At 35.0% G+C, this 26,247-nt stretch overlaps 2 protein-coding genes across 6 annotated transcripts in view; both read left to right on the plus strand.

Moving 5' to 3' along the window:
* The first annotated feature begins 1,245 nt into the window (after nt 1-1,245).
* RpI12 (RNA polymerase I subunit RpI12) lies at nt 1,246-3,179 on the plus strand. 5 transcript variants are annotated; one of them, XM_028181016.2, is made up of 4 exons: nt 1,246-1,357; nt 1,587-1,717; nt 1,941-2,151; nt 2,863-3,179. In XM_028181016.2, the coding sequence occupies exons 2-4, from the start codon at nt 1,591-1,593 to the stop codon at nt 2,885-2,887; spliced, it is 363 nt and encodes a 120-aa protein (XP_028036817.1). In that variant the 5' UTR covers nt 1,246-1,357; nt 1,587-1,590; the 3' UTR covers nt 2,888-3,179. The 5 variants fall into 5 exon arrangements, with proteins under 5 accessions (XP_028036817.1, XP_089584266.1, XP_028036816.1 ...); XM_089728140.1 differs by having other exon boundaries at nt 1,301-1,365; XM_028181015.2 differs by having other exon boundaries at nt 1,301-1,353.
* Nucleotides 3,180-6,471: 3,292 nt separating this feature from the next.
* m (zona pellucida domain-containing protein miniature) overlaps nt 6,472-26,247 on the plus strand; it is a 99,493-nt gene continuing 79,717 nt past the window's right edge. Inside the window, exon 1 of the mRNA XM_089728137.1 lies at nt 6,472-6,738. The gene's annotated coding sequence lies outside the window, so the exon portion shown is untranslated. The remainder of the gene's footprint in view (nt 6,739-26,247) is intronic.

Raw genomic sequence — 26,247 nt, forward strand, 5'->3', positions numbered from 1 at the left:
AATTAATAGGACTGAGTGAGGGACATTAGATAGCACTGCAGGTATTGGGTGAAATTAAATGAAGTAAGCTCTTAGTTTAATAGAGTAATTTTATTGAATTCTATGGAGTTCATGGAAGAACGCAAGTAGACACGTCCAGTGGTTTTGTTTTGTTTTTACAATTAATGAACGTTTATTATGCAACTGTTTTAATAAGTTTCAACCTGAGGAAGTACTAAATAAAACAATACACACAACTTCCGTGCAAAAAGGCTTATGATCCTTCAAACCCCCTTTAATTAAATCCTCTTTTACATAAATGTAGAATTGAAATTATTATCTCAATACTGTTTTATAAGTCTTTGACATTTTTATTCTATCTCCCCATCTGTTACATACTCTCATATTTCGTTCTTCCCTCCTTCGACTTTTTCCAAATAAGCAGTTTGAAGTCTTTGTACCTAAATGTACTAACGGACAATTTCGTTACTTTAAGTACTATGACTTCATCTCGGATTTTGAAACCCAAACATCAATTAAAAAATTTTAAAATCATTGGGCATCTCGTCTTTTAGGCTGTGTTTATTGTATTTACATGAATTTCATGATTTCACATATTTATTTTATAGAATACCTACAAATCTATATCATGAGAAACAATGAAGATGACTGATTTTAGACATCCATTAATGTAGAATTGCGTTTAAATTTTCGTTTATAGAGTGGAGTTAGTAATAGTGTAAAGAGCAAGAGCTAATAATGAGCTTTATTAGACTGTAGTGATTATATCTACAGATACTGGCAGCGTTCTGTAGTTCTGTAGGCATTGTCACGGACTGTGGTAGAGAGACAAAAAGTCCACCAAAACTAAAACTTAGAAGTGTGATCTTCATTAATTTAATTACAGCACGTCTCATTTCGTATCCTCCCGATCCACTAACGGTGCTTTTAAACACTTCAAGTCACTAGTCATCGTTCTCGTCGAAACCGTCGCTTGCGACAAAGGGCTCGGCAAGTAAATTAACCCACAGACACAGGCCACTGAGTTTCTCGCCGGATCTTCTCAGTAGGTCGTGATTCCGATACGGTGGTAGATTCAGAGAAGCAGTGCTCTTGCTAGGGTTAGCGTTAGCAACGTCGTCAGGTTTGAGTCCCGTGAGCTCACCTACTTGTTAGGTGACGCTGACATAGCCTCTCAAGGCTATGAGCTGGTAAGAAAAATAAACAGTTACTGAACTTCATCGTTTCAAATTTTATGACATAAATTTTCACACAATAACTGACAACAAGTACAGCTTTAGTTACAAGCGATATATTATTATTATCAGTATGGGCTATGTTTCCTTTGTCAATTGTCAAACAGTTAAAAAAATTGTACGTAAGTAATGAATCTATCATTTTAATAAAAAAATTAATTTATTATGTTTTTGTATAGCAAATACATATGTATACACTAAAATCCATCATAAAAATATATAGTATGCTTCATATTGGCATAAAAATATATTCTGGTTATGTTTAGTACGCAATAGATAAAGATTTAAAATAACCTAATATTCTAAACAAAAATACACAACCCTTTTAGTGATACTTGTGTTTACTTTTAGAATAATGTCCACTGAAAGCCCGTTATCAACTAGTACAGCGTTTTGTGCTCGCTGTGGGTCCATATTACCCTTGCTACAAGAGTTTGGCTCCGTGAAATGCTACACTTGTAAAGCACATTATGAGGCTGATAGTAAGTATATAGTTGCCAATGAAAAAATTACTTTCATATAAACAGGATACGATTTTTCAGCGTTATGCTTTTGTATTATTTTCGAATATTCGCTATTAAATTTATAATAAATAAAAAACTTTAATGATACTTAAGAAATCCAGAAAGAACCTGTTGTATTTGTTTTCGAAATATAAAATAAAAACTTAAATAAATGTTTTGTTCAGAAATTCTTTTTTTACAGATTATAGTAACCTGAAATTTCAATACACAATACATTTCAATACTATATCTGTGATCACAAATGAGAATATACTACATACTGATGGTCCTGAGGGTCCAGTTGTGGAGAGAAAATGCGCAAAATGCGGTTACGACAGAATGTCATATGCAACTCTACAGTTACGATCGGCTGATGAAGGACAAACAGTTTTCTACACATGTATAAAGTGCAAGTATGTAAATAACAATATTTATTTGTATTTTGATGAGCAAGTCATCAATATCTGTACTTGTATTAAATAAAATTGGACCCTACCACCAGCCTAAGACAGGAAAATAATTGCAAGTTGTGGCCAAATTTCCTTGGTAATATAGATAAAACGACATAATAATAATCTTGTAAGCAACTACTATCTCAAAAATAAAATTATTTCCTAATTTAAAAAAGAACACATCGTACAAGATAAAGTCGTGGCCTAAAGGATAAGACGTCCGGTGCATTCGTGTTGAAGCGATGCACCGGTGTTCGAATCCCGCAGGCGGGTACCAATTTTTCTAATGAAATATGTACTCAACAAATGTTCACGATTGACTTCCACGGTGAAGGAATAACATCGTGTAATAAAAATCAAACCCGCAAAATTATAATTTGCGTAATTACTGGTGGTAGGACCTCTTGTGAGTCCGCGCGGATAGGTACCACCGCCCTGCTTATTTCTGCCGTGAAGCAGTAATGCGTTTCGGTTTGAAGGGTGGGGTAGCCGTTGTAACTATACTGAGATTTTAGAACTTGTATCTCAAGGTGGGTGGCGCATCTACGTTGTAGATGTCTATGGGCTCCAGTAACCACTTAACATCAGGTGGGCTGTGAGCTCGTCCACCCATCTACGCAATAAAAAAAAAATAAAAAAAAGATAATATCGTAATGTATTATTTATTTTCAGATACAAGGAAACTGAAAACTCCTAAAGCTGCTTTATACTAGTTTTAAGGTTGTCAAAGGAAAACTCGACAATAGAATCATTGTATCAGAATCACTTTATGCAAAAATCAGTTTTACTGATTGTTTTAAATTAGGTAAATTTAATAAGGATTAAAATTAAGCACCATATAACTGGTGCGTAATTTTAATTCCATTTCTTGGAATGATAACTTTTAAACTGTAAATTCTATACTGATTAATCTTAAAAACCATGTTTTAAAAATTACATGTAATAGAATCAAATTTGAATAATTGAAATTATAAACAGTTGTCCACAAATGTTTTTTTTATGCTGAGAAATACATTTCTATTTTTAAATAATAAGTTCAATGAAAGTTTCTTTTTCAATAGGTTTTATTTCCATGTTTCTGAAACCTTAGCAATATTGAAGAGTTTTATGCAACAAGTTTATTTGGATCTTAGTGTAGAAGATTTACATTTTGACAATTTTAGATAAACTTATAATACACTTCTCAGAAATAATTCTATGTAGAACAAGCTCGGCCATATTAGTTTCCTACAGTAAGCATAATATGCCTTTATAACAAAAGTACACACTGCTAATCTTCCATAGTAGAAGTCACTGGATTCTGTGAAGTATGTATTTATTTAGGAAAATTGTTACCTGCCTAGGGGATACTAACACTAGCAGAATCGCTTGATACTTGTAAACCGGCATCGTATCCTATAGGCCACAAAAACATCAAGTGGGCTGTGAGCTAGCATAACCATACAATGAAGAACATTAATCGTAGCAGTGTCCGTTGTGAATGATGTTTTAAAACGAGACTTTGTTCTAGAAACGTCGGCCGAAGCTTTGATGTGGTTGTTTCAGATCACTTACACATTCTCAAATAATAGCAGTGCCGTCAATTGCTGAGCACCTGAGGCTTACTCAACGCAAAACAATATTATTCATATAATATGTCATTACATAGAAATTCCAACTTTGAGTGAGAAACTTATCATTATTACATTTTCCTTTAGCACATTGGTTCTCAAATTTTATGCTCGTCAAATCTAGATTTTGGTAGTGATTTGAACAATTTTCCAAGTGGTCTTAAAGAACAGTCATAATAATCTGCTAGTAATCTAAGACTATTAATAGTAACGAATCGACACTTCCGAAGGCATACAATTCATACGGCGGTAGTAATATCTTGCATGTGTTTGTTTTGCCTTACAATATTATTCTCACGTCCAACTAAGAACAACTTATATTAAAAAAAAACAATTTAGCCAGTAATGGTTTTGAACAGCAAAAACTTAAAATATTGTTTCCTTAAATTGTGAGACTTTTCATAAACAAATTACAATGTTTTGTCACAAGAGAAAATAATGCTATGTGATTTTGAACGCGCTACAAATAAAATGTAGTAAATTATTAAGTAGACCAAAATACCATTCGAGATAATAAACTTTTAAAATAGACAAAGCTAAAATAAAAATGCCTAACAAAATATATATCTCATTAATAAATTATGCCAATAAATTATGCCTAAACTACAATATTTAACAAATAAATTAAAATGAGGTTTGCGTGATCAAACCGGCAGCTATCTACGAAATACAATTCTAAATAATCTAGGCTGTCTTGAAGGTTGAGAGCCGCTGCCTTAGCCTATTTCTGGAGTACTTACTGTCAATTGTCAAACGTTTGTTTCACACATCAAACGATGCCGCGCAACAACAGTTCATTCACAAGCCGCAGGTGAAACCTACTTTTCACATTCAATACACGCTACCTTCCGACGAACTAATTCTTTTTTAACGTGCCAGAAAAGGATAGGTATATGTTTCAACTGTTTTTTTTAAATACTGACGGAAGGGTCAGCTTGGTTTTTCGGCTGAGAGCTGGTCCGAGCCGAGATGAGGCGGTAATTAATTTGATCATTCGATGTACGTTGCGTACGAACGGATTAGTGATGGACACAGTCGATGGACTTACATTATCGAAATTAATATGAAAGTATTTTCGTCGTAGACACAATTAAAAATACTTCTACAATTTAGCATCGCGTTTTTTTTTTACTCATAAAATTATTTTCGACGTTTATAATACTTTAAATAGTTCATGGTCACGAGTTGCCGCGGAGATTAAAGTAGTTTTAATTGTTATAAAAAAGCAATTGATTTTATAAAACACAGTTCGATATAATCGTTAACAGACCTATAAGCGGTCTTCCAGCGACAACAAACTGGCTTTACCGGCCGGTATCGAACATGAATCTCGCCAATCACTGCGGGTTCGGATCGTGTTTCAGCTGTCAAGATCAAACCTACACGCGGCAGATAAATGAGTTTGCTTTCCCCTGTCATTCAGAGCTTGCCGCGTCCTGCCGCCCGTGGCGACTCCTGCAACGCGAACAAAGCCTTCCCAGACTAAGATTAAACTACAAACCCTAAATAAGATTTTTAGGTTTATGATAACCAATAATTGCGTTATTTTCGTAAAATGTTCTGGATTAAAAAAACCTGCATGTTATAATATAGAGAACGTTCTTATGCATATTAATAATGTGTAATAATACAATACCAAAAGTAAAGGCGAACAAAGGTCAAAGGTCGTAAATAATCTCTGTTACATTAAAATTGTTTCATAATTAAAATCTGTGTGACTAAAATCGTGTAGTAATAATGAATCCTGATGAAAAGGTAATAGTTTGCGCAGGTCATTAATACACGATTTTGATGTCGACCACAAAACTTAAGATGAGGTATTAACAATTGTGATATCTGTGAGCGACGGTAAACATTTAACACAAATTCGGTAGTTAGTTCGTTTGCCCATAAAAAACCTCACTGTTTGATACCAAAAACAGTAGGGAAACTGCTTAAAGAGGCGACTCCATTTCTCGAATTAAAAATATGGCTTTGTGAGGTTAAACCATTTTTTTTATTGCTTAGATGGGGGGACGAGCTCACAGCCCATCTGGTGTCAAGTGGTTACCGGAGCCCTTAAACATCTAGGTACAACGTAAATGCCGCCACCCACCTTGAGATATGAGTTCTATGGTCTCCGTATAGTTAGAACGGCTGCCCCACCCTTCAAACCACCTAGCTACTTCCGGTTCTACTTTACCAACAGTAAAAAATATATAATACCTATATTATGTAGGTACTTCTTTATGCATTAGGAAGCTGAAGTATTCGTAACTTTTGATTATCGCTGAGTCCATGGTGTGTACTCATTAGTTTAAAAATGAAATAATATAGCCATATTTTTTGCTTGAATTTTGAATTTGAATGAAGACCCAATTGAATAGTAGAAGAAATTTACAACCAGAATACATGATTGCTTATTTATTGCTTAGATGGGCGGACGAGCGTATGGCCCACCTGGTGTGAAGTGATTGCCCGAATTCATAGACAAACACTACGTAAATACCACCTAGTCTAGAGTTCTAAGCCTATGTTTTATACATAGTACATTCAATGGCTGCCCCGCCCTTCAGACCGAAACGCATTACTACTTTAGGGCAGAAATAGGAAGTGGTACCCATACGGTCTCACAACACACCTAACTACTAGTAAGGATATTTATTTATCTATCTAGGCCTGATATGAATCTAAAATGAAGTAATATAGGTAATTTATTTATCGATAACATCGACAAGTGACCGTCACTAGCTACGGTAGTGCAGGTGCCAACTAGACGCGACGGCGCGCCAGTCTCCCGCGGCCGTTGTTCCGACAGCACGTCGATATCGGCGGTCCAACTAATTCCACATCCATCGACACGTGCGTGGCGCAACCCTAATCCGTTGTTCTAATTCGGGATTGTGTTCTGTGGACTTGTGCCGGGGACTTAAATTCGTAATAATAAAATATAAAGGCGGTGAGTTTTTTTTTTTTACTTTTTTTTATATTCGCGTCAAGCCGCGGCTATGTTTTGATTTCGGTGCGAAATTCTGTAATTCGTTACTAATCGATACGGGTAACGTTTTCCGGCAATTCGATACGTTTTAAAATACTTATAAGACGTGTTTTAAATACGCCTCGTATTCAAGTGGGTCAGTGTAACGTGTAAATAAAAGGTATTAATGATACTTTTACTTGTAATTTACTATGCGCGTTTTAGTTTAAAAAAAAAAAAACTGATTGAGCTGGAACGCGAACGAATCAATTGACGCGTTCCACATACTTTGTTCACACACGTTTCTATTAGTTATATTTTTAAACGAGTTTGAGTTTACAACATAAATAACGTCAAGCTTAATATAGAGAGAGAGAGAAAGAGAGAGAGAGAGAGGGAGAGAGAGAGAGAGAGAAAGAGAGAGAGAGAAAGAGAGAGAGAGAGAGAGAAAGAGAGAGAGAGAGAGAGAGTATTCTTTATTGTACACCAAAAAACAAATAAACAGTGCGATACATTAAACACAAAAAGTACAATTGGCGGTCTTATCGCTAAGAGCGATCTCTTCCAGACAACCATCAGGTGGACAAGAATCATTTGGAAACGAACTACGCGCGGTGTACCATTCCACTGAAATACATATACATATATGTACACATACATATATACATAGATATCTCCGTAAATATACATACAATTAATACAGAAAGTATTATAATATAATAATAATTATTAAAAATAAAAAAATAATAAATTATACATATCTAACCAGTTTTAGTATTGTGTTGTATTGGTTTATCGGAAAAAAAATGAGAAGATTTATCGATAAATATGTAGCACGGAACAGCGTGAATAAGCTAGTATAAAAGACATCAACGCGCATGCAGTAAACACTTGTTTCAGTTGGCATTATACATCGTGTGGTTTTACGAGTTTTGTGTGCAAGTTTTTTCGAACACCGGTATTACGGTCCAGACTCGTTTAAAGCGTAATCGAAATGTGAAACTGAGAAAATGCTCAACAACGTTTTCGCACGATTCGATTTTAAACTTTAGTAAAATATCGGCAGTCATATAATTGGGCTTGCCGACGTGATGATGGGCCTCTCGATGAATCTTGGGCGTATCGTTAAGTGCAATCTGAATTTCGAGTTCGCATACTAAACCTGTGTGTGTAAAGTATTTTTTTTTTCCCATATAAATTTAAAATAGAGTCCGCAAGATGAAAGTTTCGGCTAAAATTAATTGCATATGATTAACACAGCGATAGACTTTCTTTATTTATGAAAGACAAGTTTTCGTGTTTATTTAAATTTATTTCGTGTTGAATTTCTCGTGTATCGATATGTGTCGTACCGTCGAAAATGAAAAAACAAAAATTCAAAGTAGAAAATTATCAAAAAATTTAAGTCCGAGTCTGTAATAAAATTAAAAAAAAAACTTTTGAATAAATGTTCGTAGCTTTTGACAACTGTGTTAAGTTTTAAATAATTGTACCTTAAACAAGAATCGAAGGATAACGACAAGTCCGTTTTTACCCTACTCAGAATGATATCAGGGGCCGATTATCTACTAATGTAAGCTGCTACTAAAGCATATTCTAAACAGTATTATAATTGAATAAGGATTTAGAGGGAAGGCTGTTAAAGATAAATGTTTCCAAAATCTACACTTCGAAGCATCTACGGGTTACATTACTAGTCGGTACGTCTGTCTATCTTGGCCAATTAAATCTAAATTGAACCCTTAACGAACAAAAATAAATTTAAACAAACTAATTCATAAAATTGACCGACACGCATATTGTAATTAAACCACGAATTAGCGGCGTAGCACAATACAGCATTAGCGGGTAACAGTAAAAATAATTGTATTTTGTCTACTTGTATTTCATGCTGGGTACACAAGTATCACATTGATAACCACTGTGCGTATCGCGGTATGATTCCGTCACGAGCCTTCGTACAGCAACGTAACGAAAATGAAAATAATTTAAAAAAAAAACAACACGCTTTCTGAATAGTGCTTGATAAAGTTTAATGAGTCCAAATTCGAGTGTCACTAATCCTCCCAGGTTTCGGGTTAATTTTTATCCCCTACCTATTAGCAGATAGCCTAAGAGGTTATACCAGATATGCCCGAACGGGTGATCATGGGCTCAACCTGAGAGAATTTTCTAACACTAGCCCTAGCAAGAGCAGTGCTTCGCAGAATCTAATCCACCTACCACTGAATCGGAATCCGCGACCCACTGAGAAGATCCGGCAAGAAACTCAGTGACCTGTGTTTATGGGTTAGTTCGATTATGACGCAGAGTTCGACGAGGTGGTGCTTGAGGATCCTAATAGTACCGAGAGTGAATCTGAGGGACAAGACATGTTTCGGTCGAGGGCGGTTTTTCGATGCTCCATCGCGGTCAGATAAGGCGGATTCATCAAATCATCTCGATCATCATCATCTCGTAACTAAATATAATATCAGTTACAATATTATCGGGATTCAGGATCTGAGCAATTATAGGTGGACTTAAAAGTCTATTCGAATTTCATAAACGTTGTAATGCGTTTAAAAAAAGGAAGGGTCTCTTGACTAATAGGTCAAAAACCATACATGTCATTGTTGTGTCTCGATCTTCAGATATATGTATCAGTGTCTTCGTGTTATAAGTACTAATGATGTGAACTCGAAAACCGACGTATGTACATCGGGATGAACTGCAACATTTATTCTTATTGAACCTAGATCACGCTGTGCTGCAGCTAATGCTAAATATATGAAATATATCAAAATTCATTGAAACACGCCTATCACTTATTCCCCCTATTCTCAAGTGCTATTGACCACAATCAAGTTACAATTGAATCACACGAACGAACATATAAATTACTAGCGACCCGCCCTCGCTTCGCTTCGGAAACATTAAAACACACATGAAACCAAAAAAATAAAATAATTTTTTTTTAAAAAAAAGTAGCCTATGTTCATCAGGGACAATGTCGGCTTCTAATGGAAAAAGAATTTTTCAAATCGGTCCAGTAGTTTCGGAGCCTATTCCAAACAAACAAACAAACAAATCTTTCCTCTTTATAATATTAGTAATATTTTATTTATTTTATTTTTTGTTTCATGTGTGTTTTAATGTTTCCGAAGCGAAGCGAGGGCGGGTCGCTATAATATTAGTATAGACGTACAACAAACAAACATTTGGTTATATATAGGTATATAGCTATATTAGATCACTAGTGTCAGGGCATGTTAGTATAGACAGTAGTGCCAGTTTGGGCTTTAACGAAAAACATTAATACCGTTGTCCACCTTCAAACACGAGATCGATCTTTGGTCCACACTTCGTGATTTCGTAGGAAAGAGATAGCAAAACAACAGCATTTCACTTTAGTAGTATTATCTATGCAAGCTTAAAATAACCTAAGATTCAGACGACATCCTTAATGTTATGAATGTTTATGTGTGCCACATTTGACGTTATCAGTCTTAGACATAAATTAAAATCGTTTATTTCAGAAACCAGTCCATGTGTATATTATTATGAAAATATATTTTAAAAATCTTATTAAAATTACCATTTAAGTATCATAAATTATAACAACTAAAAACTATATATAAATGTTTAAAAATATATAACATCATTCTTGAAATTATATCTCGCTCGATTCATCTTGTCTTTGGATAAATACAAATACTTAGGCAGTGAATGTTCTGTTTAGTAGCCATACGGTTACATCAAGTACGATCTTCGGATATCACCTCGTTTTTTTAGTTTATGTCACTATTTAAGTTTAAGTTAAACTAAAACCAAATTTTAAAATTACTTACTCTAAAAAAATCTGAAAAAATACACCTTCGAACAGTCAACGCCGAATGTCGGGCGCCGGTTAATTAGCCAGACCTAACTAAGGCTTCAGCGAAGAACTAAATCTCTTCCAAAAGTACTGCTGTGGAAGGACGCGGGACCCCACCATGTGCATTTCCCCAAGAGAGCCTCATGAGGCCACGATCCTCAGCATTGAAGATTATCTACGCATGGAGGAGATAACATTTTGGATAATACAAAAGAAATATACCAATACTTCACAGAATTTGTAACTATACCTGAGACCTTAGAACTTATGTCTCAAGGTGGGTGGCGCATTTACGTTGTAGATACCTATGCACTCCAGTAACCATTTAACACAAGGTGGGCTGTGAGCTCGTCCACCCATGTAAGCAATAAAAAAAATCCTAGTTCAAATAATAAAAAAAACACTTTAGCATTTACGAATGATCAAAGTGTTTCAAAGTAGCTCTTTTGGTAGCTTTTCTACTTGCCTACTAATACCTATCTGCCATTACTCTCGAGGAGCTATCCTGGCTTCATCATGCTTGATGAGCGAACTCACGGGGTTCAGTCCGAAAGAAATGACTAGCATCTATTCTAGCAAGAGCAGTGCCACGCTGAATCTACAACCAGATCGGAATCGCGACCCACTGAGCAGATCCGCCGAGGAACTCAGGAGGTTTCGGTAGCAACCGTTGCGTTATTAACCTTGTTAAAATTAAAAACGAATACCATTTTTTATTGCCCTTGTAGGCAGACGAAGCATACGGTCCACCTGATGGTGAGTGGTTACCGTCGCCTCTGGACTTCAGTAATGCCAGGGGCAGAGCCAAGCCGCTGCCTACCGTTAAGAACTCTCCACAAGCCTCGTTTGAAGAAGAATATGTCATAGCGCTCGAGAAACACCGTCGAGGGGAGCTCATTCCAAAGCCGGATGGTACGTGGCAAACAAATCTCTGGAAACGCACGCAACTATGCCGGAATACGGCATTCGGTTGGAGATCTAACTATGAATTGTCAAAATATTAATTACGATTACTGATGGTAGAATCTCTTGTGAGTCCGCACGACTAGGTACCACCACCCTACCTATTTCAGCCGTGAAGCTGTAATACGTTTCGGTTTGAAGGGTGGGGTAGCCGTTGTATCTATACTGAGACCTTAGAACTTATATCTCAAGGTGTGTGGCGTATTTATTTTGTAGATGTCTATGGGCTCCAGTAACTACTTAACACCAGGTGGGCTGTGAGCTCGTCCACCTATCTAAGCAAAAAATATATAGATTTAATTATTAACAACCAACGAATCACTCCAACCTTAAAATATCTCGTACGAATTTAAAGAAACTAATGAGCTGTTAAATGCGACTATCAGCGTCTGTTGAAACGACATTATTTCCTGGTTCACCTATTATCATATCATCATCTTAATAAATTTTGCTTAAAATCGAAGACTTTTAAAAAAATTGAAAATATAAATATCGATAATTGCAAAAAAACTATCCGACCCTATTCCAACTACTGTGCTTATACATTAAGGAAGTTATTCTAAACAAACATTATATTTAAACAATTTTCCACTATGAAACATAGCACCTGCATTCTCTAAAGCAAGTTTCCTATTGCAACCAGTACTTATTTGAACGCTAAACAAATTGTCAACCTTCGTTATTGTAATCGGCGGTAATATATTCATTCAAATATAAACCTGCAATTATTCATTGAGATAGGACGATTTATGTGCAACGAACGCTACCTTGCTTAAGTTAAGACGTCTTAGGGAATTGCGGACGGTATTAACAATTCTTGAAAAGGCGAGGCTTGTTATTTGATCTGAGCGAATATTTTAACATGTGCAAAGGATTTATTGTTCGGATATTTTGTGTTGCGATTTTTACGATTTTCACGTAAGTGTACTAAAAGCTTGAGACGATCGCTCTGTTATGCGGGGCTTCCCCGATTAGGTGTTTAACAAAAAGGATTTTTGAAAGAGGTTTCACTTTTATTAGTTCTATTTCACAAACAATGGTAAAAGTAAAAAAAAATGTATAGTACTATTTTAAGGCTAAATCTGTGTTAGCTCACCGCCAGTTGGCAGCGTCCCCAGAAGGCTGGCAGCATTTCCACGCTGGATAGCAACGCTAATTCTTTGTGCAAAATACGTACCAACCTTCTGGTCTCGCGAGGCTTCAAATAGAATATTAAAAAAAAAATAAGGTACTTAAAAAAGCTTTTAGCAGATGGACCCCAGGGGCCCAAAGCCAAACGGAACAAAAATGAAATCTTTGGAAAGATTTTCATATTTCCGCCGTTTCAGGCCTTCAGCTGTTGAGGCAGCGCTGCCAGCGTTAGAATTAGACGCAGGAAGATGTGTCGGTGCCATTGAAATTGGCAGAATGAAAATATTGCTTTAGACCGCTTCCGATGGGTGACTGAATACGACTGGCCAACTCTCGGTCGGTAACTATTACCAAGAGATTTCTTACTCAGCTTACTCAGCATCAGTGGTAATTAAAAGGGATGTATCATCACTTTAACTAACGAGGGAAGTCTGTAACAGCTCCAACCCCAATTTTCCTTTTCATCTTGTTTTTTATTGTCTTATTTTTTAGTTACTAAAAATTTAGTATGCATTGAAAGTTTTATTTCACTACTGCCTGCTTAATAATGGAAACCGGAACACAATCTCTTAATCACTTTAGCAGTGACTTATTTGTAGAACATATTACATTGATTGTCGTCGTTAATATTTATACACACTTTGTTTCACAAATCGATAAATGCATTACAAAACGTAAATATAACACAGTGACCTATTTTTTTTCATAATTTATTTAACCAATATTCGAGTTCATTTTGGGTATTGATCTTCTATTTTTAGTGTTGGCATTTAAAAAAAGAAGTATTTCGATTTTTTTTTGTCAAACCACAGTTTTTTTTTACGTTTCGGGAGCATTAGAGCTAATTTTAATAAATAATCTTTTTTTATTTTATTCAAAACAATCCGCTTTCGAATTTAAATTTGAATTCAGAACAAGTAAAAGTCAGACATCATAATTATCAACGCTCCATAACGTAGTCAGTACGAAACGTCTCGATTCAACACGAAATTTCTATATATCGATAATGAAATCTGTGAATGTTTTTTTTTTAAATAATAATTTTGTCAACTTTTAACTATCCAACATTTCAACTTCGACAATCGTTTTATTAAACCCGTTAAATTTTCGGGAAAAAGAAAGCCTCGGACTTCGAACTGGAACTAAACATATCGTCTTATCGCATTAAAACTGTATAATTTCAAAACTTAATAATTTTACAGGAGAGTGTCTTAAAGGCTTAACATATTGTAATATTTTGAATATTAATAATATTTGCAACATTTATTTTTTATTTTTTACCAGTTACGTTATTTGTCTTTTAAAGTGAGATAAAATTATGTATTAATTTTGTTAATACCTAGTAGTCAAAATATAAGTAAACTAAAAAAAAAAAAAAACTAAAACTTAAACTACGCTCTTTTAACATTATTTATGAGAAAAATACTGGTGATACCAAACGTTTACGCATTTTAACTCAATTTGGAATATTTTTGGAAATTGTACACTTTTAATGCAAAAAGGCGATATATCGTTTGAAATTTGTCGGCGTAACACAAATTAAAATCCAATATATAATCCAAAGTATCGCGGGTGTGCATTGCGAGCGCAGAACCGACGGAATTCCATAAAATCATCGTTAATTTATTAATGTTATACAGCTCATCGTGGTCGCTCTCTCTTCTAAATGGGCCTTACGCTCCGATGCCCATAGCATATCCTCGTTTGAGATGCGGCCACCGTGCGCGCTGTACTCACAAGTGTAGCGAGTAGCGGGACATTTTAATTGATTTTTGTATTCTATTTAATATATTCTTTTTATTAATAATACAATAGCAGTACGGCATTTTTTTTTATTGCATAGACCTGATGATATAAGACGTCATAAATATGTTATTATAACAATTTCCTTTGAGCTTTATACATTTTCAGTGATTACTTTTACATCCAATTCTTAAAACTGTAGCACAATAAAATTGTTGGCACTTTGTTTTTGTCAAAGCATTATCAACTCACCTTCTTTTTTTTTTCTTGGTTAGATAGGTGGACGAGCTCATAGCCCACCTGGTGCTAAGTGATTACTGGATCTCATAGACATCTACAACGTAAATACGCCACCCACCTTGAGATATAAGCTCTAAGGTCTCAGTATACATAGTTACAACGGTTGCCCCGCCCTTCAAACTGAAACGCATTACTGCTTCACGACAGAAATAGGCAAGGTGGTGGTACCTACCCGTGCGGACTCACATGAGGTCCTACCACCAGTAACTACGCAAATTATAATTTTGCGGGTTTGATTTTTATTACACGATGGTATTCCTTCACCGTGGAAGTCAATCGTGAACATTTGTTAAGTACATTTTTCATTAGAAAAATTGGTACCCGCCTGCGGGATTCGAACACCGTTGCATCGCTAGATACGATTGCGCCTTACGTCTTATCCTCTAGGCCACGACGATTTCAACATTATATATATATAATTTTAATTTGTGTCTACATTTCAATGGTATTTATGAGTAATCGCGCCTAGGGCTTGGAGGCGTAAATTCCATAATTAATATCGCTACATTAAGTCGAAGACTTGTCAAATAGAAACGCATGACTGCTTTGAAAGACGGCATTTCCAAGCCAAGTGCTCGTGATCATACCATCAGAAGAACCACACTTCCATAACGCTATTGTGTTTGTTTAATTCCTCAATTTGTATTTGATTCCTTTGATCGTGTATAATTTGAAAAGTAACTATCTTGACGCTTGTAATTCTAATACGCAGGTTAGCTGAGCTGAGTGAATGCTGTTGGTAGCATTCCTTATTAACCTTGAAAATGAAAGTGGAGTATTTAGATTTTTTTTAAGATTATAGTTGTGCGCTGCTGCGTCAAAGTATTTTAATGCATTATTGTGACGTCGAGAGCTATTTGGTTTAAGCGATATTTTTGGAACTTTACAGAAGTAAATCTATTTAAAATTTAAAATTTGGTAAAAATGATCATAACAAAAAACTTCTTTAGCTGTTCGAATGGGATAAACTTAATTGGAGTTGTTTTTTTTTTTTTTTGACAAAGTTGCCAATCTTTAGAGGAGGCCTTTGTCGAGAGACAAGCTGTTTTGAAAACCACACCGAACGCCGAACGGAGTACTTGATTAAAAGTTGAATTTAAATTTAATTTATTATTAAGTAATTTATTAAGTTAGTTATTAGTAAGTAAAACAGCAATAAAGGCTTATTATTATTATTGTTGATAATAATACTACATAAAAAGGATCTTTAATTTCGGGTAAATGTCGCGTATTAAGCGAAATTTCGTTTAAAGCAATAAGCCTTTCACCCCTCCATATGTTTTTAATTAGTTTATGAGATGAGTCTAAGTAACTGGTGCGTAAGTAAGAGAAATGCGGTGAGCGCTTCTAAAGTTTTCTTTGGTTTTCTGGATCGGTGGACGACCACGGTGGGTGATCGAAGAGTCGATTTGTTATTATTATTTTCAAAAACGTATGCTTTGTCAGAAATGAATTTCCTTATTAACAAAAAGGTTACATAATTAAAAAAAACGCTATAGAGCAGTGAATTGTGAATAACATAAAAAAGTCGATTGTAAGTTTAATAGTATATTATCGTACTGTATTGCATTAATTTTATTTTATTATAAGTTATTTAATTTTAACGCCACCTGCATACCTGCGTGACGTTCTGTAAAAATTTTACCCTCATGCGCCTAAAGAAGTTTCACTTCAAAAATATATAATTATCAGAAACATTCAACGTTTGAGTTAAATACCACCGGCTGACTGGCCAACTGTTCTAATAACGTATCTGCTCAAGGCTAGTGAACAATTTCGCTTTCTTGCTCTGTAAAATATCTTGTTGAACACGCAACGTTCGTGAAGATGCATACCAGATATTAATGAGATTTAAATGAAAGAAAACTGCTTAGAAAATATGTAGGTGTCATCGTGCCACCTTCGTAAAGATATTAACTCGTATACAAAATATATTCGTACTAGAGGTCCCGCAGTAGTCGAAGTTCGACTATAATTATTTGCAATTGTAAGTTTGTACACTATTATGATTGTATTTTATACTTCTATTATCACAAATTTCGCCAAGGCTACACTATAAAAAAATATTAATACAGACAAACAATATTTAATCTATTCTCAATTTGACCAGACGTCAAGAACAAAAGTTTGACAATAAATAGTATGCATGCGTGTGTGCGTCAAATACATGGTATGTAGTGTGTGTAATGTTTTCTTTATTGATTTAATGTATCTTTTGTATGTATTGTGCACTTCTTCTCTATATTCTCTATAAGTGTAGGAAATTTCATACTCCTCCGTCCGCGCAATTTTCGTAAAAAGGGATACAAAGTTTTTGCTTCACGTGTTAATATATAGATTAATTTAAATTAAGAATATTCAGAACGTTATTTACCCTGACCTAGAGTGAAAACAGTTTGGAACATAAAATTTTATTTCCCCAAACGTCATGTGCTGTTGGTATTTCGAACCTAAATCTATGTGAATGTTCACCTATTGCTCATTTAACGGGTTTCTCATAATAATGAGTCGGTCATAATAATTTAAGAAGGCCTTACGGAATTTCAACAGCTTTCACATTATTGAATAAATTATTTTAGCGCGAAGTACTATATTTACTGTATTTAAAAGTCAGATTGTTCAGATGAGATGGATGAAATATAATAGTTGGTCTGAGTCATGGGAATTCGATGCTCGTAACTCAAGACTGTAAGAGATTGAAATTCATGGAAGGGTCTAATTTTGCCTATTTGGCCCGCGTACGTCCGTTACACAGAAAAATTATGGTTATGGATGCATATTAAACTAGCGGCCCGCTCCGGCTTCGCTCGGGTCTTTAACAAAAATTTCAACGATATTTGACGTTGTTTTATTTTTTTAAATAAAAGAACACTTATTACGGCATTACTATAATAGCTAGACATATGTGGTCGCGACACTTTTTGTAAATAACAATGTGTTCTACAAAGTCGTAGTACATTATTTTATTCTACCATCAAAAGTTTTCACATTATTGGAGTTCTAGTACGGATCCCTAATTTTTTTCAAAAAAGATTGTAGCCTATGTCACTCGGGAATAGTGTAGCTTCCAAACGTTTTTTTCAAATTGGTTCAGTAGTTTCGGAGCCTATGCAATACAAACAAATAAATCTTTCCTCTTTATTATATTAGTATATGTATATGTACGTGTATAATAAAGATCTTACATTTATTTCCGTTATCTGGTACCTGTAACACAAGTTCTTTACGAAATTAGCACGGGACCAGTTAACGTGACGTGATTGTTAGTAAATATTTATTTATTTTCCTAACACATAATTGGAACGTCGCCCTCCTGTCTTACAGTACAAAATTTGTAAGGCTTTGAAAGAGCTGAGGTCGGTACTAGGTTCAAAGACCTGTTTTACTGATCTCCAGGCTCCTTCTTAAGATAGATTAGGTTAGGTTATAATACCTAGACGGAATTCACTTGCGATGTGTTTAGATTTCGGTAACCTCTTAGTAGCAGATAAGCAGTGCTCGTTCGTGCGTGTATACAATAAAAATAAAATCTCTAAAATTTTACATATAAAACATTGTGTAAAATTTTTCAAATTTGTGCTGAAGCATTATGTAACTTAAAATAAGGAAGTCATTATTATTAGATATGTACTACATTTTATTATTTATTTCGATATAATTAATACTTAACAACATTTTACAGGTAAAATTGTTTTTTTTACTTAGTCATTATATACTAATATATTTTTTCACATAGTCATTAATTGCTTAGTGAAGAAACTTCATATTATTCCAATTAATCAATTGATCTATTGATTTATTTTGATACTTTGCAAGAATCATTATCAGACGGTTTATTTTTCATATTTTTAGATTAGTATGCAAATATTAATTTTCAATGTTTGTATTGTATTAAAGAAACTCTTAAGTACTTAATCTATTCGATTCTAAAACAGACAATTGCCTTTATATTGAAACATTTTTATACATATAGAATAAAATTGTGATATAAATGTCAAATCACCGATATTTGGATTTTTTATTTGTTGTATGTTCGATTTGTTGTTTGAGCATCTGAGCTGTTTTAAAACTTATTTTACTTACACTTTACAGTATTCTTTACGAACTACTAAAGTGTTATTCGTCGACATTTGAGTATTATTTATGGTGATGGCAATACTATTGAGATATGACCATAAATTTCCACCACATAGCCTCACATGGCACAATATCACTAAAATTAAACAAAAGGTGCCAGGTAAAGCAGTTAAAGTCATAGGAATTATGAATTCAGTTTATTACTTTATGGTTACATTACATTAACTCTTCGTAATAAGGAAAAGCAATATGACCATTATTTCTGTCGGATTCAATTACATTTGAATAAAATTTTAATGTTAACAACAACAGTTATTGACAGTAGAAATATTATTTAGTTATCTATATATTAATACGTGAAGCAAAAACTTTGTATCCCTTTTTACAAAAATTGCGCGGACGGAGTATGAAATTTTCCACACTTATAGAGAATATACAGAAGAAGTGCACAATGCTAATATTTTTTTTAAATAATGCATAAAATATACTTTAAATCAATAAAGAAAACATTACACACACTACATACCATGTATTTGACGCACACACGCATGCTTACTATTAATTGTCAAACTTTTGTTCTTGGCGTCTGTTGTCAAATTGAGAATAGATTAAATATTGTTTGCCTTTGTTAATATTTTTTATAGTTAAGTGTAGTCTTGGCGAAATTTGTGATTATAGAAGTATAAAACACAATCATAATATTGTACAAACTTACAATTCCAATTAATTATAGTCGGATTTCGACAACTGCGGGACCACTAGTCTATGGTAAATTGTCATGTAATTTACTTACATTTAGTGATTTGAAACCAGTGTATCATGATGATATTTGAAGAAACAGTAAGATAATTATTGCAGTATATATTTTTTTTTATTGCTTGGATGGGTGGACGAGCTCATTGCCCACTTGGTGTTAAGTGGTTATCGGAGCCCATGAACATCTACAAGGTAAATGGCGCCACTCACCTTGAGACATGAGTTCAAAATCAGTTTTATAGTACAACGGCTGCCCCACCCTTCAAACCGCATTCGTAATTATCAATATTTATTGGAACTATTTAGGGTTTTGAGACGTATTGACAAACTGAATGACTTTATCAAATTTGTAAAATCTCTCCGAGGTCGAGGACCCTGTACTTTAAAATTAGAACTTGTTTCCCACCTCCTACCTGGAGTCATGTCTGAGGGTCGTGACCATCTCCTTCTATTATCCTTCTTTGGATGATATTTCGCCATCTTCCTCTGTTCTCGGCGTTGTTTTTGTTTGCTACTGTATAAATCGAGGTTTCCATAAAATAATGAACCCGAAATATATAGCATGAATTTTTTTTTATACTTTTTACTACCGCACCAGCCCGGAACTGATCTTAGACCCGAGTGTGGTCCGGAACTAATAATCCTCTCGTTTAGTCACAGATGCCGTAGGTAATGGATTTCGTGCGGTCTTGCCGACTTTTGTCACGTTCTCGTGTGGACCTTTAATTTGATCTAATAAATACGATGTCTATAGAAGCACGTGTTGATTTTTTTCAATCCAATTGTACTTCAAAATACACAGTACCTTATTTATAATATAATTTACCAGGTATTTCGGTCGTCTCATATATTCGATTTTGGTCAAAGTCGAGAATATATAAAGTATATAAAGTGTTATCTTTGTTTTCTTTCCTACTTATGCTGATAGCCATGACAGGCTATTTTAGCTTCACACTAACGCGTAGGTGAGCTCACGGGGCTCAAACCGGAAGTGCTGCTAACACTGGCCCTAGCAAGAGTAGTGCTTCGCAGAATCTAACGCCGGATCGGAAACGCGCCCCACTGAGAAGATTCGGCGGGAAACTCAGTGGGCTTTGTCTATGGGTTGATTTACACGTCGAGCCCTTCGTCGCAAGCGACGGGTTCTGCGAAGACGGGGACTGGTGCTTGAGATGTGTTATCATGAGTGCTCATTGTTAGCAGTGTTTTAATGTTAGCTTTTGAATTGCTTCCTCGTTTGATTACGTGAGCGCAATAGACATATAATTTTCTATATTAGTAGGTACATCCTTCATGACTATCAGCTATATTTTCAATATTTAATTTTGATACGAGCATTTGTCCGCAATTTTCTATACGTAAGACGTTTTCGTCATCTCAGTAGGATAAAATATAATACCTATCCATCTTCTATGACAAAGTCGTTTCAGTAGTTTTAGTATCGTTATTCGTTTTGTAGGCAGCGGCTTGGCTCTGCCCCTGGCATTGCTGAAGTCCACGGGCGACGGTAACCACTCACCATCAGGTGGGCCGTATGCTCGTCTGTCTACAAGGGCAATAAAAAAAAAGAAAGAAAACGTACAAACAAACTGAAAATGATTTTGTCTTTCATCATCATCATCAGCCTGCGGCAGTCGACTGCTGGTCATAGGCCTCCCTCAAAGCTCGCCACTGAACCCGATCTTCGGTTCTACGCATCCAGTTACTGCCAGCTGCCTTGCGCAGGTCGTCGCTCCATCTAGCAGGAGGGCGTCCTACACTACGTTTGCCGGTTCGCGGTCTCCACTCCAGAACACGTCTACCCCAACGGTTATTGTCTTGTATTGGATTTAGTCTTTAACGTCTGAATACCTTGTGAATGAATGTCCTTCAAACTAGGCTTGTGGAGAGTATTAAGCGGTAGGCAGCGGCTTGGCTCTGCCCCTGGCTTTGCTGACGTCCATGAGCAACGGTAATCACTCACCATCAGGTGGGCCGTTTGCTCGCCTATACGTCATTGAAAAAAAATCTAAACAAAGCAATGAATCATAACCCGTGCTTAATATATTAAATACTGAAGAAACTGTTACATTGTAGGACCATTAAATTTATTTAAATTTAAAATACTACAATCCTGTTTACAATGATATTTCATATACTCGTAGGTACTACATAAGCAATCTGGATACGGCAGATGTTCCACAGTCAGATGCGATCGTGCAAATACTACAAGATATATATAGATTAGACCTTTGGTGCATTTTCGTCTTTTTCAATATCTATTGACTTTTTAGAAAATGAATGATATTTTGTTTCGTCATATTCTCCATACTATTAATTGCGTAATAAAAATTCTTGAATTTCGCAGATAAATGGATGTAAATACAGAAAAAAAAAGATGTGTGGTGTCGTGGGACATCGGATAGGAACGAAGTTCCTTATTATAACAATATTAATTTTAAGTTCTATTCCCTCGAATATATATACCTCTATAAAGAAAATAAAACTGGAGGTTTCGCAACAACCCACGGTCATTCTGTAACATGCGAACTTATTGTGGTACACTTCATTCACGGTTACTTGCATAAGAGTTAGTGTATTGCGCAAGCGAACGCTCTGGGATCGTGGTCAATGAATGATAAAAAATATTATGTATTGTTTGTACGTTATTACAAAGTTAAGTCGTACACTGTGTGCATTACTAATAAAAATCTTACGTTACGGACGTTTTTTCCCGGTTAGGGTACCCCTCCGCATCGACCAATGAGGAACTTCGTTCCAAAAAATAATATAAATTTTGAAGGACAAAATAAATATGTTGTTGTTTTATCTGCTGATCCGTCCGTCTGTGAAAAGTTGCTATTCAGAAGAACTAACATAAATAATGTCAGGGTTCAATGGTTACGTAAAACGGTATAAAGTCGACAACTTTATTAACGTTATAGAATATATTAAAACATATCTTTTTTAAACGAGTAGGTAAAGGCGAGCTTTTATGAGCAGTAAATTTGTGTTAAGTATAGTCATTTAATGATGAAATAAGCGTTATGTTCCGTGATTGCCTAATAAGGTATCAAGTATCAAGATTATATTGGTTAGATTTTAAGAAGAGACACGGGTACCGAGAAACTTGAGGATTATGAAAAAAAATGTATCGGTCTCCTTGAGATAACCGAAAGGAGCACGAAAGAGAAAATACTGTCTGTGACTGAAATCGCTAATATATCTATGTAAAGCAATTGAAATCAAATTTTTAGTATTCCTTCTATTTCTCCTCTAAACTTTTTATTATTATTATTTAGATGGATGGATGAGCTCACAGCCCACCAGAACCAAGTTCTAAGGTCTCAAGTATAGTTACAACGGCTGCCCCATCCTTCAAACCGAAACACATTACTGCTTCACGGCAGAAATGGGCAGGGTGGTGGTACCTACCCGTGTGGACTCAGATCCTACCACCAGTAAACTTCGCTCGATAAAAAAAACTCAATTTCTGTCACTTTTACATCAGCCCTTCTCATTTAGAGTATGATTATTATTTGTAAGTGTGGAAAAATACGATTAGTGTCTATGGTACTTATCACGGTATACTTGTGGGTTTTTTAAATATCGTTCAGCAAAAAAATCTGAACCGATTTAAATTGACCCTTCCCACGGAGCCCGCCTGATGTTATGTACTGCTATTTTACTCATTATTCAAAATGTTAAGTGTCAATTTTAAATTCGTGTTTCGAATCTTTTACTTAGATCTATCTACCTATCTCTTAGGTTTATGGCGTTTCCTTTTAGATTTCGCCAATGTCAAGCGTACATAATACTCTGCTTTCTATACCGGGCTTCGTGAAAGAGCAAGGTCACTAAGAATTAAGTGAGTAGCTAAGAATGTTTGATGACAGGGTCTCTGTTGATTTACCTAAAATTTACTTCGATCATAAACGATTTCGATGTTTTTATATATTAATATGATGCATTAGACTTATTTTGTAATGTCAAGTGTCAACGTCAAATTGATATTTCGATTTTTTTTAATTTGTTTGCCCAACATTTTCAGGCGAATCGATGTTATTCAAATTCGAATCAATTCGAATTCAAAACGAAAACGGTACTTTTTAGTTTGTCTAGGACAAAGGAAGGCTAATTATCTAATTCACCTCACGTTTGCTAAGTAAACTAAATAATCAATGGACGATTGCAAATAGGAACACCGTGTGAGTGTTTTGCTAAACGTCCACTTTATTGATTTTAAGCAAACAACTCGATACTTCGGAAGCAATGCCTAAAAGGAAAACTTAAATATTGAATGCTGTTTCAATGAGATAATTTAATATTAAAAGTTGGTTTTGCTTTAGACATGTTCACTATGTTGCTAGATAGTATTTTTGCTCACTTAAAGCTTAGATTGATCCGCTATTTCAAATTTAAATATTAGCACCATGTCACGAGAGTAATCTGTAGTTTTTAGTTGGTTCTTAAAGCTATTTCGTATCTTTTTTTCATACTAAACTTAAAAAAATCACCCTAAATGATTTACAGTAAACAGAAAATAAAATTGTCTTTTTTAAGGACACAAGTGTGTACATACAAATATCCTCGAATTTTTACAACTTATCATAGTTATCATACAAATATCCTCGGTTTTCCTCCTGCAAAAAGTTTTTGAAATTTTATCTGTGTCTACTGATTCATCTGTGGTTGTTATAAAATGTATTTTTACTTATAAGAGAGTGATTACAAGAGACAAAAGTGATAAGAGATCGTCGGCAAATAATCTGTGGGGACGTCATTAGTATCAGATTTATAGAAGCGAAATTTGAAATTTATAAAAAAAATCTGAATAAGTAAATGTTAAAAAATCTATTTTTTTATGATTATACGGTCTTCTCTATGAAGTGGATGGTTTCTGTATGAATCATAATGTTGGGTGACAAATAACTTTTATACAAAGGGCACTCAAGAAAAATTCCGTATGTTACGCTGCTCAGCGGAGGTAATTATAAAACTAGCTTAATAGTCGTTAAAATTAATCTTTTCTACCTATCGTGATATGGCGAAGCATGCTTCCGGCTTGACGACGAACCTTTGTGATATATCACTTACGTGGCCTGCGATGATGCAAAGACACCGTAAAAAGAAACTCATTCGAATACAAATCCAGTACAAAACCGTGCGTAGACAAATGAACAGTTTGAAATTCGAACCAGAAACCCTGTTATGTTTCATGTGTTGTTTTTGGGATCTCGATATGTATTTTATGATCAATTACTTTCAGGGAGGGACCAAAAATACAATTTGAAATAATTAAAGTTAAAAGTAAGAAGTTTCAAATTTGTGTTGTTACTAACAATTCACCCCAGGGATAAGGAACTACTCCTAAATTCCATCCCTTGGGTTCGCGGACCGCTTCCAATATTTGCGGATCGTCCCGTGTCTTATACGCGCGCGTCCCCTAGGCGCAGGGACCTCGTAGGAAGTTCGGATCTGGTACAAAAAAAGGGGTAAGAAATTACGGAACTAAAGAATTTGACTTTTGTTCGCCCTTAAGGTAATATTGAACCCAGCGTTCGTATTTAAAAAATGTGAGCCGTCACGGGCCGCCTGGCAGATGTGAAACATCGACATTATTTTGTAAAAGTAATATGCAGAAAAGAACAGATTGTGATAGGAACTAAATATGTCATAATGATAAAATAAAATATTACGAAAAAATAATTTGTTTTCAAGTCAAACACAGGTTATGTGTACTGTAGTAAACAACACTGTATACACTACGGAGTATACACTATAGGTATCCGAGCTCAGTGTAGCGAGAGAGATGGCTTAACGCCGGATCGAGTGGGAGAGAATCGCACAGTCGATTGCGCATGGCGACGCGTCGCCACGGCAGAAATCGGTTTTACGTGCGGCTATAGATGTTTCACATCAATAATCTATATTTAAGATGATATTTAATATTTACACATGTTCCGCAGCATCTCGTACCGTAAGCCAAACACGTAAAAAGTCTTACTTGAAAATTCATTTTGTACAAATAGTCGTCGGAACAGAATCAAACATGTAAGTGTCAACTGTACAGTTAGACAGTAAATATAAATAATTCATTGTTGGCCTAAAAATTTACATTTACTACACACAGCTACTTAGTAATCTTTGAATTTTGATAAACGAAATGGATGTTGCCTCGGGGTATAGAAAATATTTTAAGACCTACGCGTGGGTTTCGACGCTGTTTATTTCAGGGCGACTAACAGTTGGAGCTTCAAATCACTATAAAGGTAAACAAAGGTGGATATGTGAAGAATAGCAAAGACTATTTCTTCAAGCGACTTCCGGATGTTTTTATTTTTGTATATTGCATAGGTACATTTTTGCGTCCATGGGCGATGGTAACCACTCACCATCAAGTGGGCCGTATGCTCGTCTGCCTACAACGGCCAATTAAAAGTAAAAAAAGGTGGTTGACCCAGTTTAATGAGGTCTAGTGTAAAAGTGCTACAGAAGCCCATAGACATTTTAACGTGAATGTCGTGATTCGCATTGAAGCATGAGGTCGAAATCTCAATTGTCATATGAGTATATATATATATATATATATATGAGTCATGGATACTTGAAATAAATACATTATTATTATTATTATTATGGGTTATGGATATATTTTTTTTCTCAGCTAATGCTGGTAAGTGTGA

This window comes from Bombyx mandarina, chromosome 06 (assembly GCF_030267445.1).
Source record: "Bombyx mandarina strain Sakado chromosome 06, ASM3026744v2".
Taxonomy (NCBI): domain Eukaryota; kingdom Metazoa; phylum Arthropoda; class Insecta; order Lepidoptera; family Bombycidae; genus Bombyx; species Bombyx mandarina.